At 45.9% G+C, this 17,642-nt stretch overlaps 1 protein-coding gene across 1 annotated transcript; it reads right to left on the reverse strand.

The window, feature by feature from the left end:
- Nucleotides 1-2,279: 2,279 nt before the first annotated feature.
- Nucleotides 2,280-15,858, reverse strand: LOC308486438 (guanylyl cyclase-activating protein 1-like). Its single transcript, XM_081023293.1, has 4 exons — nt 13,649-15,858; nt 10,446-10,595; nt 5,827-5,917; nt 2,280-3,146 (listed from the first exon to the last, which is right to left on the reverse strand). The coding sequence occupies exons 1-4, from the start codon at nt 13,844-13,846 to the stop codon at nt 3,016-3,018; spliced, it is 570 nt and encodes a 189-aa protein (XP_080879419.1). The 5' UTR covers nt 13,847-15,858; the 3' UTR covers nt 2,280-3,015.
- Between the last annotated feature and the right edge of the window lie 1,784 nt (nt 15,859-17,642).

The following is a 17,642-nucleotide window of genomic DNA, read 5'->3' on the forward strand; positions in this document are numbered from 1 at the left end:
TAAAAAAAGTTTGTCGGCTCTTTTGTTCGGGGCTTCCATCTTGTTTCACCTGGTGGCAGGTGGGAGTCCTGTGGTGACAGTCTTCAATCAAGACCAAGCCTACTGGCTGCTGTTTTGCTCTGGTATTCCTGGCTGGTGTCCTTGTTTTTTGTCCGGGGGGGGGGGACCCTCAGATTTCTCTGTTAACATCCTCCTGCAGGAATTTCTCCAATCTCAGTTGCGATTGTGGGATGTGATACATAAGTAGCAGTCAAGTACAACATTCCTTGTTTTCCTAGAGAGGACATACAAAGGGATGTATGGTCCAGCCAGCTGAAAACTTCCTGTTTCCTTCTGGCTGGGGCATACTTCCTTTTGCATGTGACTAGAGGTGGGCATGACCTTCCCTGTCCAGGTAACAAAAGGGCAAGTCACGCAGCACACCTCTCTTTGACTTCCTCCGTCGTTGGAGCAGCTTTTTAGCTAGGAATGCTCTGCTGGCTTTCAGCCAACAGAGGACACTGGGATTATCCCCATATGGGATAGATCCACACCTATATACTTTGTAACCAAGGCTGCTACTAATGGAGAAGGAAGATCGGGGGTGGGGGGGTTAATGGTGTGAGCCCCTCCATCTTATTTGCAGATTGCATACATGTGTAAACCAAATCATACATCCTAAAGACACCACAGTCTCCACTGACCTCCATTCCTAGGAAACCAAACCTGGGTAAGTGCCTGGAACCCCTGGGGTCTCTCCCTGCTCAGAGACTGGGGTGGCACATAACAATATTTATCCAAGGCACGCCAGACTGAAGACAGCCAGCTGAATCAAGAGTTGGCATTGCAGGTTGCCAATTATACAGGGACGTATGGGGAGACGCCGAGCTTACCCAGCCAGAGAAAAAAGTCTGGTGAACACTGTTTTGATGCTATGTTTGTCATCAATCTTAAGGTAAAGGTAAAGGGACCCCTGACCATTAGCTCCAGTCGTGGCTGACTCTGGGGTTGTGTGCTCATCTCACTGGCGTACAGCTTCCGGGTCAAATGGCCAGCATGACTAAGCCGCTTCTGGCGAACCAGAGCAGCGCACGGAAACGCCGTTTACCTTCCCGCCGGAGTTGTACCTATTGATCTACTTGCACTTTGACATGCTTTCAAACTGCTAGGTTGGGACACAGGTGGCGCTGCGGGTTAAACCACAGAGTTTAACCACTGCCGATCAGCAGGTTGGCAGTTCAAATCCCTGTGACGGGGTGAGCTCCCGTTGCTCGGTCCCTGCTCCTGCCGTCAATCTTAGATCTCCTCTAAAGGATTCAGCTGGGGAAAGAGAGCCGCTCTTTCCTCTCTCCTGCCTCTCCTGCTTCCTAATGTCCCCCAGCAACCTCCGTGTCCCTTGTTGTTTTGCCAACGGCCAGTCGGTTAGGAAGACACCATTCAAATGAGCCGTTTGCTGACGGGAATAAAAAACAAGCAACCCTTGGATTTCTCTCCTTTTAATTGCAAACTGTACAAAGAAAGAGGCCAAATATTGCAAGAGCCTGGCCTCCTATTTACAATGTTCTCTTTCCCCCTTTCCTTGGAAAGGCTTTGGGGAGCACCTTCAGGCTCCATCGCTGGAGCCAGCCAGCACTCCAAGCTTCTGGCTCAAAAGAAAGGGAACCAAGGAGTCAGTCGGGGCGGCAGCCCCTCAGCTTTTGTTGGACGGATCTCCTGTCCCTCTTGTGGATGCAGGGCTAGACTGGGGGCCCAGTCCAAATCAGCAGCCACTCCCCTGTTGTTGTTTAGTCATTTAGTCGTGTCCGACTCTTGGTGACCCCCTGGACCAGAGCACGCCAAGCACTCCTGTCTTCCACTGCCTCCCGCAGTTTGGTCAAACTCATGCTGGTAGCTTTGAGAACACTATCCAACCATCTCGTCCTCTGTCGTCCCCTTCTCCTTGTGCCCTCCATCTTTCCCAACATCAGGGTCTTTTCCAGGGAGTCTTCTCTTCTCCTGAGGTGGCCAAAGTATTGGAGCCTCAGCTTCACGATCTGTCCTTCCAGTGAGCACTCAAGGTTGATTTCCTTCAGAATGGATCGGTTAGATCTTCTTGCAGTCCATGGGACTCTCAAGAGTCTCCTCCAGCACCAGAATTCAAAAGCATCAGTTCTTCGGCGATCAGCCTTCTTTATGGTTCAGCTCTCACTTCCATACATCACTACTGGGAAAACCAGAGCTTGAACTATACGGACCTTTGTTGGCAAGGTGATGTCTCTGCTTTTTAAGATGCTGTCTAGGTTTGTCATTGCTTTTCTCCCACTCCCACTAAGAGGGCCCAATTCATTCTGGACTCCTGGGCATCTCCCAGGCTTGTGCCAGGGGACTCCTGGATTAGGCCCATGGCTCAACTTGGCACCCTGAATGCCCCCCCCCCATATTCACTGCTTGAGGCAGCCTCATCTCCTTTCTGGGGGGCTCATCCTCCTGGAAAGGAGCCCGCAGGCACCGCAAAGGTGATCCTTCACAGCCAGCGGCCAAGGGAGGTGGACATGCACAGACAGGTGTGTTTGTGCTGGCAGAGGTGGCTTCGCTCACTGTGCGTCAAGAGCCCCATCCTGACCTGCCCCAGCAACTAACCTTCTAACTGCGAGAGTCTTGAGAAAAGGAAAAGCGTGGCTGCCTAGAAACCTCCTACTTCTTCCATGAAGATATCTAAAAGCTACTCTTCCATGCATGGGATACCCTAGTAGTGAATACAGAGTGTGCTGCGTTCGTAAAACTAGGGGGTCCCACGCCCAGCCTGCAGTTCTGAGAACAGATTGGCTTAACCTCCCACTTCTAGGCAGTTGGGAGAGCAGATGAACGGGGAGAAAATGGCCTGTGGACCACTTATCCATTCAGGTCATGCTCTTTTGCTTCTTCTGCAAATGCACCTTGCTCCCATTCCACCAAACGCATCTACCCTCCGGGATTCCTCCTCCTCCTCCAGGTATTCTCTGCTGCTTCCAACACCTGAGGAAGCTCACTCCCCCCCCCTGCATTCCTGCCCAGCCGCTAGACACTGTTTCGCCGCCGGCTGTTGATCATGGACACAATATGATCCAAGTCCAGGCTCTTCATCATCACCTCCATGAACTCCTCGTCTTTCCTGGCGCCTTCGACGAACTCCTCCAGAGATAGCTCACCTGAGGGGCAGAGAAACAGGAGACAATGAGAGAAGGAGAAAACGGGCTTCCCCCTCCAGTCCATTTTCATTTTTTCTGGGAGGAGAGATAAAACTATGGAACTTGCTCCCACAACAGTCAGCGATGTCCACCAATCAACATGGATTTAAAAGAGAATGAGACAAATTTGTGGAGGAGAGGGCTATCGATGACTAGGCTCTGCCTCTAAAATGCTTCTGAATACAGTGGGACCTTGGTTCTCAAACACCTTGGTACTCAAACGCCAAAAACCTGGAAGTAAGTGTTCCAGTTTTCAAACGTTTTTCGGAAGCCGAGTGTCCGATGCGGCTGTCGGCTATTGTTTCCGGGGTGCCTGCACCAATCAGAAGCTGCGCCTTGGTTTTCAAACATTTTGGAAGTCAAACGGACTTCTGGAATGGATTAAGTTTGACGCTTTTGTTTTTGCTATTTAATTTGCGTTTTTGTTTTTGAGGCTTTTCGATTAATTTGTTTTTGTTTTTGTCACTGTGTGGAACCCAGTTCAGCTACTGATTGATTGATTGTGTGACTGCAGAAATGGATAAAAGCCCTCCATCCAAACAATGACTATCATCAGTGCAGGCAAGAAAAAAAATTAATTTAATTTTTTATCATCTACAATACTGTCTTATTTATTTTATAGTACAATACACTGAGCAGTTCGAAAGCATGTCAAAGTGCAAGTAGATAAATAGGTACCACTCCGGCGGGAAGGTAACCGGCGTTTCCGTGCGCTGCTCTGGTTCGTCAGAAGCGGCTTAGTCATGCTGGCCACATGACCCGGAAGCTGTATGCCGGCTCTCTCGGCCTATAGAGTGAGATGAGTGCCACAACCCCAGAGTCGTTCGCGACTGGACCTAATGGTCAGGGGTCCCTTTATCTTTACAATCCATTGATTATTGCTTTCATTTTATGGATCAGTGGTCTCATAATTGTTAGATAGTAAAATTCATGTTAAATTCATGTTTTAGGGGTTGTTTTTAGAAGTCTGGAATGGATTAATCCGTTTTGCATTACTTTCTATGGGAAAGCGCGCCTTGGTTTTGGAATGCTTTGGTTTTGGAACGGACTTCCAGAACGGATTAATTTTGAGAACCAAGGGACCACTGTACCAGTTGCTGGAAATCCCAGGAAGGGAGAGGCCTCTTGTGCTCCAATCCTGCTTGCTGGTTCCCCACTTAGGCACCTTGGCCACTGAGAGAACAGGATGCTGGAGTAGGTGGGCCATTGGCCTGATCCATTAGGCTCTTCCTATGTTTTCAAGTATCTGGGACCTTCTACATGCAAAGCGAGTGCTCTACTCGCTGAGCCACAGCCCTTCCAGATCTGGTTGCAGCAAACTCAGTAAAGTAACTATGCGTCATTCTTCCTTGCAACTCTACGCTGCAGAGCTCTGGATCAGGGAAGGTTATCTTTGTTTTGCTGCATGACCTTTTCAGGGATGCTCCTGCGAGCCCCGGATTTGCAAGGCTGTTGGAGCAGCCTTCTTGCAAAGTCTTCACTTTGGCCTAGCAAGCTACGCTTTTGAGTCAGCTCCCCTGAACTCCCAGCCAGGAGTTGTTTAGGTGGTACTGCCTTGTCACTCTGTCCTGTCAACTGAACTTTAGCCAGAACTCAACCGAGAAAACGTGGGTTACTGGTTAAAATACGGTTCAGCATTTTCAAAACCCAGTAGAGCAAGAAACTAGTTCACTGTGATCTGAGCCTCACAGCAAAACAAAAACCTAGAGAAGATGAATTCCCCAACCTGGTGCCCTCAAGATGTTTTGGACCAATTTAGTGGTTTCCAAACTGGATAGTACAGTCCCCTGGGAGGCAGTGGGTGCTGCACTTGTAAATGACTATCAGACTTTGAACAGCTGGTATCTCTAGCTCAAGTTCATCAATTCTGTTGAAAATTAAACTAAATAGTTTTTATTGGATTTTGAGTAAATGTACAATTAATTGTTACAGTTTTGTGTTTTATTGTGTTATTTACTTTCCATGGTGGGTTGTGCAAACCTCTATTCTGAATAATGTTGTGTGTTTTTTATAGGGTAAGCGGCATTGGGGATGAGTTTATTAAACCTTCCACTAACCCTGATTGGCATGACCTATGGTCTGGGATTATGTGGGTTGCAGGACACCAGCTGATTTAGACTCTTATCCTCTAACAAGTGCATGTAACAAAACCTTTAAAAAAAAGGAAAAAAAGAAGTACAGAGCAGAGAAGTTGTGATTCCTGCACTTCAGGGGGTTGGACTAAATGACTCTGGGTGCCTCTTCCATGACTCTATGAAAACAGGCTCTTCCTCCTTTTCTTCCTGCCTCTTGTCCTCAGCGCTAATCCCTCTCCCAAAAAGAGTTTTCCTCTCCACAGAGTCCCAGATGTTCTCAGGGCCCAGTTATGGGCATTTGTGTATAATGTGTAGTTCACCCATCGCTGCCAGCTGGGTGTGGGAAAGGTGAGAGGGTTGCCTTCTATTCTGAGGCCCATGTGGTGAAGGGAGGAGGGTTGGGGAGGGTGTCTGTGTAATGGGTTCAAGCTCTGCTCTTTTTGGCCCAGAGTTTGGAACCTGCAGAGTTCTAGGCAGCAAAGTTTGCAACGGACTGCGGAACCAGGGTGGGCCTGGGGAAGGGCTTCAGAGCCAGTGGAGAGGGTCTTGGGGGAAGGGGGTCTCACCGTCGCCGTTGACATCAATCCTGTTGAAGACACGGTTGGTGAATTCCTCTGCGCTCGTCTCGTGGTCGCAGCCATTGATGGCACGGATTGCCTGAAACGGAAGCGTTTGGCGCTTATTTGGTTCAGTTCATAAACAACTGCTGCATAAATATCATTGTTTACAATTGCTGTTTAATATCAGCAATTGCAACAGCTAATGTATAGAAACCCAGAATGAGTTGAGAATGTCCCCTGCCCCAGCAAAATGTCTCGTTAGTTAATTGCAACAGCAGCTGCAAACCTTGAGTTGCTCTGCTGCGTGTTTTAGGAACAATGCTATTTTGTGGGTTTTATATATTGCCTTAGTTTTGTTTTGCCTTCTAGGAATCCTCCCTGTGTCTTGTGCAAAGGTTAGAATAAAGGAAAAGGTAAAGGAACCCCTGACCATTAGGTCCAGTCGTGACCGACTCTGGGGTTGCGGCGCTCATCTCCCTTTATTGGCCGAGGGAGCCGGCGTACAGCTTCCAGGTCATGTGGCCAGCATGACTAAGCCGCTTCTGGCGAACCAGAGCAGCGCATGGAAATGGGGTTTACCTTCCTGCCAGAGTGGGACCTATTTATCTACTTGCACTTTGACGTGCTTTTGAACTGCTAGGTTGGCAGGAGCTGGGACCGAGCAACGGGAGCTCATCCCGTCGCGGGGATTCGAACTGCCGACCTTCTGATCGGCAAATCCTAGGCTCAGTGGTTTAACCCACAGCGCCACCCACATCCCTAAGGTTAGGATAGAAATCACCTAAATAAAACCATGGCTGTCGCCTTCGCTCATTACACCAGAACTTGTGGGCATTCAACGGAGCTGAATGTTGGAAAATTCAGGACTGATAGAAAATTCATGCCATGCATAGTTAAACTATGGAACTCGCTGCCTCAGCAGGCCCTGATGGCCACCAACTTGGATGAACGGGGAAGGGTTGGTCCAGAGCAAGGCACACAGACCCAACATACCTGCCTGAAGGAATCTGCGAGATGTGGAGAAGCTCAACCCTCACTTACAAGGTAAAATATACCAGTAAGATATTAACAGGTTGGGGAAGAAAACAAGAGTCAGGAGAGCTTTTAAAGGCCATCCCTCACAGCTTCTGCTCTGCCAGCAATGTGGGATCAAAAGAAAACATTTGTTTCCAAACTAAGCATAGGTTCCATATGAACCTACCCGGACCCTGATATCATCTTCTGAGGCCCTTTCTCGCGTCACTCCTCCACGAGAGGTCCAGAGGGTGGCAACACGAGAACGGGGCCTTCTCTGCAGTGGCTCCGTTTGTGGAATGCTCTCCCCAGGGAGGTTTGCCTGGTGCCTTCATTATACACCTTTAGACGCCAGGCAAAAATGTTCCTCTTTAACCAGGCCTTTGGCTGATTGACACCCAAAGCCCTTTTAAAATGTGTTGTGGGAAGAACACTTGTAGTTTAATGGTGAATTTTGGATATAATGTAAAAGATTTGGATTATTATAAAAGATGTAGGAGAAAATGATTAAATAACAGGAGCCACAAAGGGGAGGATGGAAGTTCTCTGGAACCCTGTCTTTATGTTGTGTGTTGTATGTTTGTGATTGTAAAATTTTAACTTGAAAAACAAACAAATAAATTTATTAAAATAAAATGAGTTGTGGGAGGGGGTTTTATTGGGTTGTTCTCATTTTGGTTATGTATTTTGGGTTTGTTTATTTTATTTTGCGGGTATAGGGCAGTGTGCAAATTTAATAAATAAAAACAGGGAAAAAATGAAAAATCAGGACATGGCTGTGAAGGGGAACCCTGGATGGAGTTGGAAAAGGTTTGGAAAATGGCCAGCAAGATGAACAAGATGATGGGGCAACCAGAGGTGCAGCGGGGGGGGGGGGGCTGGGGCTAGGGAAAGAAGCAGTCAACAAGGGAGGATTGAAGGCCACTTACAGTGGAGCCAGCCTCAAAGTTCTTGTATTAATTTACAATGCCTTGGACAACTTAGGGAGCTCTGGGGTCGCTTGAACCACCATATCCCAGCTCAGTTGCCAAGATAATTTGCAGGAGTGTCGCTGGAACATTCTGTCAAGGCTCATTTGACAACAATGTAAGAACATAAGAAACACCTGTTAGATGAGGCCAAGGGTCCATATTGCCCAGCTTCCTGTTCTCACAGGGGCCAACCAGATGCCCTAATGGGAAACGCACAATCAGGATTCGAACCCAAGAGCACTTTCTCCCCCTTCTGCGGTTTCCAGCCAATGACATTATAAAGCACCGCTGCCTCCAACTGTGAAGGTGAAGCAGAGCCATCACGGGCAGAACTCACCCCATGTGCTCTCCAAGAAACCAAGGGCTCACCCAACGTTTCCTGTTGTCCCGCTGCTTTCCCTGGGGAAAACCACTCTTTAGTGTTCAATGGGACCAAACGGCACTTTGGGTTTTCTTTGGACTGACGTTTGCCCTGATTTAGCACCAAAGGTGGGGGCCACTAGGGGTGCATTGGAAGATGGCCGACAATACCATCTCTCCGACCCACACGGGGTAATTAAGAGGCTGTTATGGGAGTAGGCAGCCTCCCTTGTTGCCCCAAGGAAATGGGGAACACTGCCCTTGCCTGCTGTGCCCATAAATCACCCCCTAATTCGAAAGAAGGGGGTGAGGGCCCTAGGCAGAATGCCCCTGTGTGGACCTTGGCTCTCCTGGACGCTGTCTCTGATCGCGCACTAGCTGCAGCAATTTGGAATAATTAATTACAAAAGAAGCAAATGCACATATTTCAAGTGAAGAAGGGGAGTGAAGTCTGCTAATTTAAGTGACCTCTGCGAAAGAAGACGACGGGTTGGAGAAACAGGAATATTTTACGATGAAGATACACCAAAGGCTGGGTATGTTGACAACGGGACTGAATGGGGGGGACGGACCTTTTTTACTTTCCTTCTATGTGATTTACAAGAACCCCTCCTCATTAGAATCGTTGGTTGAACTGACCCAAGCAGGATGATTAAGGTCTGTGTGGAGATAAACTTTAACCAAAAGTATGCTTTATGGAGATTGAGAAGCAATAAGAGCTTTTGGAATGGCGCAGCAATTAATTCGGAGTCGCCATCTTGCCAAAGGATTTATAGCCGGGAGGAAGAACGGACTCATTTTCAGACTGCATTCCTGGTGAATCTCCTCAGAGGTTTTGAGAAAGGAGGCAGATTGTTGAAGATTAATGACACTAAGACTGTTTTGATGTATGGAAGTGATGTTATATGGAAAACGTCTGGATATGGCTACTGGATAAAAAAAATAATATCCACGCAGGATTACAAACTGTTCTAACCAGCTTGTGGAGACTATCAGAGGTCACAAAGAGAAAGGAAAAATATATGAAAATAACAACAAGAGATGTGGAAAAACAATAAGAAAGGACTGGATAGTACTGTGAACATCATAAGGTTAGATTTGTGGACATTAAAACAGCAGTAAGAAGCAAGAAGTTGATTGGATCTCCTTTGGAACTTGAAATATGGGTACCCCCAACAAAAATTTAAAATTCGGCTGTGTAATTTGGAATTTATGTAATTTGGTTTGATTTGATGTGATTGGTCGGTTAATAAAAAATTATTCTTAAAAAAAAAGAAAAAGATTTAGCACCAAAGAGCAGGTTTTCCCTGAGAAAATGGGTTGAGTGGAAAACTGCTTGGACCTGTGATCTCTAGACACGGGACAACTGGAGGTATGGACGAGGCCCAAATTTTTAGTTTCACCATCCCGGTCCTGCGGAACTCTCTGTGCCCGGAGATGCAGCAAGCACCTTCTTTGCCAACTTTCAAGTGCCTACTGAAAACTTTTCTATTCCGCCCGAACCCTATGCAGGCAGTAAAGGACTAATCTATACTTGTGAGTTATAACATTATAACTGCGATATAAAAAGGTGACACCAGGCAGCACTGTACAGCAGTCAATGTAAACTTGCATTGAGAACTAGCTATATAATGTATTTTTTCTTAGCTTTTTTAAATAGATTAGCGTAGAGTCAGCCACCATCCTTCCACAATGGTTAACCAATGTCTGTTTTTAGCTCTTTTGTGGTCCTTATTGTATAGCTTTGTTTGCCTTGCTGTAAACCGCTTTGATATACAGTGGTACCTCAGGTTACATACGCTTCAGGTTACAGACTCCGCTAACCCAGAAGTAGTACCTTGGGTTAAGAACTTTGCTTCAGGATGAGAACAGAAATCGTGCTCCGGCGGCATGGTGGTAGCAGGAGGCCCCGTTAGCTAAAGTGGTGCTTCAGGTTAAGAACAGTTTCAGGTTAAGTACGGACCTCCGGAACGAATTAAGTACTTAACCTGAGGTACCACTGTATTTTCTTATGGCACATTTTTATAAATAAATTACAAATTAAGAGCCCTCTCCCGTCGCTGCTCACCAGCAACTACTATGGTTGGGATCAACCGCCTCTCTTTGGGGATGTGAGTTTTTAGCCTTTGAGCATGTGAAGGGGCAATGAGAAGAGTGTGCCTCTAAGACTGTGCAGAGCGGCACCTCCTTAGCTGCTCCAACATCCGGGATGAGGAAGTGGCTAACTCTGGCAGAAATCAGCTCTGGCGCCCTTTGCAAGAAAACAGAGTTCCCCGTTACCTGGATGATATTGAGCAGCTCACTGCGGTCAATGCAGCCATTTCCATCTACATCGTAGAGCTTGAAGTACCAGCGCAGCTTCTGCTCCATCTTTCCTCGCAGGATAAGGCTGAGGGCAGCCACGTACTCCATGAAGTCAATATGGCCATCCTGTGGAGGGGGAGCAGGGAAAAAGCAGAGGAAGTATTCAGGGCAGAAATAAGAAAACTAGGCAGGGAGAGCAGAGGGTGGTGCAAATTGTGACCTGGCTGGTTGACGTTGAAGATTGTTCAGATGTCAAGGAGATAAACAACTATCTGACTTTTAGAAGACACCTGAAGGCAGCCCTGTTTCAGGAAGTTTTTAATGTTTAATGTTTTATTGTGTTTTTAATATTCTGTTGGGAGTCGCCCAGAGTGGCTGGGGAAACACAGCCAGATGGGTGGGGTATAAATAACAAATAATAATAAATTATTATTATTATTATTATTATTATTATTATTATTATTATTATTACAGTGGTGCCCCGCAAGACGAAATTAATTCGTTCCGCAATTTTTGTCGTCTAGCGAATTTTTCGTCTTGCGAAGCACGAAATCCCATAGGAATGCATTGAAAATCAATTAATGCGTTCCTATGGTCAAAAAAAGTCCAAACAAAGCCAAATTTGGTACAACAACAGTTTATTAACTGCTCTTTAAAGTCACACATACTGTAAAGAGCAGTTCAAAAATTGAAGGGAAAATAAATTAACTTTATAAACAAAACATGTCTTTGTTTTTAGACAAAGAAAACAAAGTCGCGAGACGTTTTCGTCTTGCGAAGCAAGCCCATAGGGGAAATTCGTCTTGCGAGGCAAATCGAAAACGGAAAAACCTTTCATCTAGCGAGTTTTTTGTCTTGCGAGGCATTCGTCTTGCGAGGTACCACTGTATACAGGAAAGTGGCAAGCATAGCGTACACCCTACTGAACTCCTTGGAGAAAGGGTGGGATATAAATGAAGCAAAGGCAGTCTTGCTTTTTTAACCACCTGAGTTGGAACATTGGAGAGGTCAGGGCTGCTGCCTTCCCCAGCCACAAGCACACAGAATTGAAGATGCACCTCCGGACTGTGTGCGCATGTGCTCTGGGACGGAGCTGATTCAGGTCCCTTCAGAGACCCCATCTTTCCAGTAGCTTCATCTAGTAGCTACTAGATTATGCAGAGATGACAAGACTGACATGGAAAATCAGAAAGATAGAAACTTCAGTTGAGATTGGGATACGGTAAATACAGATATTTATAAGAACACTGTAAACACTTGACCTCTTTGGCAGGCTTTAAATAACTCCTGCAATGTTGCAAAGACTTTGGAAACGATGGAGAACTGAAATTTGGATGAACTACAATATGCAGTTGATATAGATATTTAAAGAATCCATGGAGAGGAGGAGGGAATTCCTAAGATTCTGTTATGGAAATGACGGAGGGGGGCACATCTTTAAAGTTGTTACAATGATATATATGCCTGGGTGTATCCTTTTGACTTGACAGCTCAGGGAAGATACCTAGCTTTATAAATTCATATAAAATCAGTAGTTTGACCAATTCCTCCATTTCTCTCTTTCCACTTGGACGCTGGAGATGGTTGCAGCCTGCGATGTCCAGCCCTCGTCTAGGGGAAGGCACTCCAGCCTCCTGCTGTCTTCTCATCTCTTGTCTCCCCCACCCCTCCGGTTTAATCCTCTTTGTTCTTGGGTGAACACATCCAGTTCCTTCAGCCTGCCTTTGTAGGACAGCTTTACACAGCTGAGGTTGGGTGGGTGTTTCGCACGCAGGGGAGATTTCCAGAAGCCAAAGCAAGCACCTGTGACCTGTAAGCCGAGCTCAGAGAGCTTTAAGCCGTTGTGTGGGGCCAGCAAGAGCTGTAGTCCAAAAGGTCTGGGGGGCACCAGTTGGAGAAGGCTGGGTTAGGCATTACAGATTGTGCTACCCAGAGATCTGGAGTCCTCATTCTCGCACTGTGCATTTTAACCAAATCAATGGACCACAGGGGTGTCTAAAAGAGCTGGGCAGGAAAAGACCAGGGTCTTCCTGGCTTGCCTTTTATTCTTCTCTTCCTTTCAGGAAGCTCAAGGAAATTTGCACAAGTCTCCCAATGGATGTCCCATCCAGGCACAGATGAGATTCTCACCTCCTTGTTACTTTCTCCTAAGATTCTCATGCTGCCACCTGTTCCGCTCAGACCTAATCTTTCTACAGAGGAGGGATTTGGGGTGACAACACCCCAAGTTCCTTTCTGCTGCATTTTGCTTTTAAAGCACTTAAAAACAAAGTAAGAAACCAAAGCAGCTAAATTGTGTTCATGAACTTGGTACTAATTTTTGATCGCTGACAGCTGGGTTTTCTTTTTCACCCATAGCGCGGGATGGAATTTGCAACTTGTGTTACAGGTAACGCACACAAAAATTCAACCGGAGGATCAGCACTTAGAAGATGAGTTATCTATATCTACCGTATTTTTTGCTCTATAAGACTCACTTTTTCCCTCCTAAAAAGTAAGGGGAAATGTGTGTGCGTCTTATGGAGTGAATGCAGGCAGCGCACCTATCCCAGAAGCCAGAACAGCAAGAGGGATTGCTGCTTTCACTGCGCAGCGATCCCTCTTGCTGTTCTGGCTTCTGAGATTCATAATATTTTTTTTCTTGTTTTCCTCCTCCAAAAACTAGGTGCGTCTTGTGGTCTGGTGCGTCTTATAGAGCGAAAAATACGGTATTTGCAATTGTACCTCTATCTGTTATACTCGCGTAATGAAATATCTATAGCCACATTTCGTTAAAAGTATGAAAAGGTGGTATACAGCACACAAAATTACAATAGGAAAAATAAAAAAGCAATTAAAAACGTTCAATGGCACCTACACCTCATCGCTCATACAATGCCGACCAAATTCACCAATGTTTAAAAAATCAGAGACAAAACTGCTGTAGCGAATGCAAGGAAGTATTGGTGATGTTACGGGAGCTAGCCATTCGGCGCCTGCTACATTCTTTTCACCATTCCGAAAGTTGTTTCCAAAGTATGCTCCTGGGGGTGGTGGTGAAGAACCGCTTGCACAGTTCTGGGGGTGTCCTTGAGCTGCTTCTGCTACTCTTAAAATGTCACCGCTACTTTGGTGGCCACCACAGCTAGTTCATTGGCTTTGGAAAACTGGTGCAGCTGAGCCCAGCAGCCTTGGCCTACCTTGTTCATATCGAAGGTGTGGAACATCTGCTCAATGTATTGGTTGGCCTCTGGGTCCAGGCCTCGGAGTCCAAAGAAATGCTTGAATTCATGCTCCGTCAGCTGCCCAGAGGGACACTCCGTCATGAACTTCTTGTACCAGTGGTGAATCTCCAAGGTCTGCAGGTCATCCAGTGTCCTGCTGCCATTGCTTCCCATTCTGTGTGGAGGTGGACCACGGGGAGACCCTCAGCAGCAGCAGCAGCCGCCCTCTCCCACTGGTAGTTGCTACAGGACCAACTCCTAGCTCCCTTCTATTTTCACAATAGACACCCAAATCATGTTAAGCAGCACTGGGGGAGATCTTTCCAAGCCAATTATAGCCTTCTAATCTGATCTCAGACCCATTTAGAAGCCTTTAAAGCTTCAACGATATGCACGGAACGGAATGGAAAGAACGGGGAAGAATAATCCAGGAAAAGGTTGCTATTACGGGAGCTTAATCAGAAAAGGTGAAGGGGTTAATCAGATATTTGTACCAAAAATTGACCAGAGGCTGACCTCTTCTTCCTTTCTTGCATTGCTTCTTTTTACACACCATCTGAATTTTCAGACATTGGAGATCCACCCTTTCTACAAGTTGTTCATGACTGTGTCTTACTAATGGAGCATGAATTCAAGCATTTCTTTGGACCTGGCAGTCATGCAAGCAATGCTTTATTTCTGTTTGAATCCCAAGGCTGTGGCTATGGGAGAAACAAGACACTTCTGGGGTGTTAATGCTCCCTTGTAGGCTCAGGTTGTATATATGTGTAAATGAACCATACATCATAAAGACACCAGTCTCTGCTGTGCCTCATTCCAAAAGAAAACACAAACCCTAGGGGGAAGCGCCTGGAACACTTGGAGTGCCACACTGCTAAGAGATTGGGGTGGCATGCAACACTGGCGTCAGAAGTGGAATTCAAGTTTCCCAGAGGAGGACCTATGATCAAAGTGTTCCTGAGCCGGGTATATATCAGCCCTTAGCTAGAACCTGCCTACCATGCAGAATATGAGCTATCTCATATTCTCATACCTCTATCTGTTATTACTTGTACGTTGAAATATTTCTAGACCACACTTTTGTATAAAAAGGCGGCATACAACACACAAAATGAGAATAAGATAAATAAAAAGCAATTTAAAACATTTGTGGGCATTTATACCTCATCCACCATCCTGTGCTCACCAAATTCACCTTTTAAAAATCAATGACAAAACTGCTCTAGCAAGTGCAGGGAGGTATTGATGTTATGGGAGCTAGCCAATCAGCACCTGCTACATTCTTTTCACCATTCCGAAAGCTGTTTCCAAAGTATGCTCCTGGGGGGCGGGGGGAAGGAAGAACCGCTTGCACAGTTCTGGGGGTGTCCTTGAGCTGCTTCTGCTACTCTTAAAATGTCACCGCTACTTTGGTGGCCACCACAGCTAGTTCATTGGCTTTGGAAAACTGGTGCAGCTGAGCCCAGCAGCCTTGGCCTACCTTGTTCATATCGAAGGTGTGGAACATCTGCTCAATGTATTGGTTGGCCTCTGGGTCCAGGCCTCGGAGTCCAAAGAAATGCTTGAATTCATGCTCCGTCAGCTGCCCAGAGGGACACTCCGTCATGAACTTCTTGTACCAGTGGTGAATCTCCAAGGTCTGCAGGTCATCCAGTGTCCTGCTGCCATTGCTTCCCATTCTGTGTAGAGGTGGACCACGGGGAGACCCTCAGCAGCAGCAGCCGCCCTCTCCCACTGGTAGTTGCTACAGGACCGGCTCCTGGCTCCCTTCTGTTTTCACAATAGACATCCAAATCATGTTAAGCAGCACTGGGGGAGATCTTTCCAAGCCAATTATAGCCTTCTAATCTGATCTCAGACCCATTTAGAAGCCTTTAAAGCTTCAACGATATGCACGGAACGGAAAGAAAAGAAGAGGGAAGAATAATCCAAGAAACTGCTGCTATTACGGGAGCTAAAGGTGAGGGGGTTAAGCAGATATTTGCACCAAAAGATGACCAGAGGCTGATCTCTTCTTCCTTTCTTTTTACACGCCATTGCAATTCTCGGGACATTTTTTGGGGAGACATATGTTGGATGAAACGACTAACCTCCAGGGTCCTCCAATTATGATGAACATGCCAGCAAGATCATTGATGTCTTATAGTAACATGGAGTCTTCACATGGGAGCAAAGCATTTCGAGATCTATGCCCCAGACTCTGCGTGCATTCTGACAATTTCTGGAAGTTTTTGCTAGAAGAGACCCCCTAATAATAATTTTTAAAAGGGTTTTGATAAAACAAAAGTTGCCGCAGGCCTGTGGCTCATGCACCCACCCTGTCCTTAAAAGGTATTGCAGGAAATGTTATCTGAAACATATTATTATTAATTATTATTATTATTATTATTATTATTATTATCAGTTATTGTTATTGTTATTATTTGTGGGTGGGGTGGTGGTGGACTGGCTGGATCCATGGGAGGAACCCAGCTGGGAAGCCCCCAAGGGAAGGAGGCTCTGATCCCAGGAAGGGGTGGTGGGACAACGATGAGGGACCAGAGGGAGAGCACTGGGGGGAGAAGGAAGTGTTGGAATGTGAAGAGGCTACAAGGCTTAGTGAGCAGGGAGAGTCGGTGGCAGAGAGAAGTCCAGAATAATAGGCAGAAGCGGAAGCAGGAGAGGAGAGGGACCAAGAGGCAGACAGGAATCGCAAGACCAAATTACTCTCGAAAATGTATAAATTCTTACTAGAATGGAATACAATAGATGAATTGATAAAAGAGGCTATGGCAAAATGGGCAATAGACTTTGGGTATAATGTAGAATATGATGCATGGATCAAACTCTGGAATGAAAATTTAAAATTTACTGCATGCTGTACTTTAAAAGAGAATGTAATGGAAATGGTCTATCGCTGGTATCTTACTCCTACCAAACTAGCAAAAATGTATAGGACGAGTAGTAAAATCTGTTGGAAATGTAAAGAAAAGGACGGTGATTTTTACCGCATGTGGACATGTTTTGGGAATTGATCTATAATGAATTAAAAAAGATGTTTAAATATACTTTCCCAAAAAAGCCTGAAGAACTACTGCTAGGTTTGATAGGAGAGGATATTAAGAAGATATTAAGAAGACGGACCAAAGAGAGGATATTAAGAAGACGGACCAAAGACTATATATGTATGCTACGACAGCAGCCAGAGTTTTGATAGCCCAAAAGTGGAAAACACAGGAGATACCGACTGTAAAGGAGTGGCAGACAAAGTTGGTCGAGTACGTGGAACTAGCAAAACTGACACATAGGATTAGCAGTCAGGAGGAAACAAAGTACCAAAAAGAATGGAGTAAATTTATGGTCTATATAAGTGAGAACTGTAGAAATTTGAAGACGTTAGCAGGACTGAAATAAATCTCATCTCATGGTTTAGTCTTTTACTAATGAAACTGTGAATTAAGGATTGGAATAAGAAAACCTGGGGAAGGGAAGGAGGGAAGTCAACGGCTCTATGGAGCATAAAGTAAGATAGATGTAAAAAGACTTGATATATTTGTTTGTTGGTGTTGGTGTATTTAAAATGAAAACTTAATAAAAAGCATTTTTTTTTTAAAAAAAAGAGGCAGTCAGGAATCAGTCTGGTGAAGAGACACAATTGTCTCCTGCTGCTGCTGTGACAAGCTCCCCTCCGGCTTGGTCTTCCAGAACCAGGGGAGGCATGAAGAGGGCGGAGGAGAGGTGGGCTCTCAGGAAGGCGCAGCCTCCGATTGCTTGGGGGAAATTGCCCTGGAGAGGAAGAGACTTGTGGGAAGACAGGGATCTTCAGCCTCAGCAACTGACGACAGAGGGGGGAGAGGGGGCAGCTGGGGAAAAACCCAAACACATGTCAATTCCTATTTGTTAATTTCACTCTCCACCACCAATAAAGAAACCTTTGCTAAAAAAAACAAAACCTCTTCCCCATCAATAAGCCTGCCAAAAATGCTGTGTA

This window comes from Podarcis pityusensis (genome assembly GCF_964106645.2).
Source record: "Podarcis pityusensis genome assembly, chromosome: 10".
In the NCBI taxonomy this organism is placed as follows: Eukaryota; Metazoa; Chordata; class Lepidosauria; order Squamata; family Lacertidae; genus Podarcis; species Podarcis pityusensis.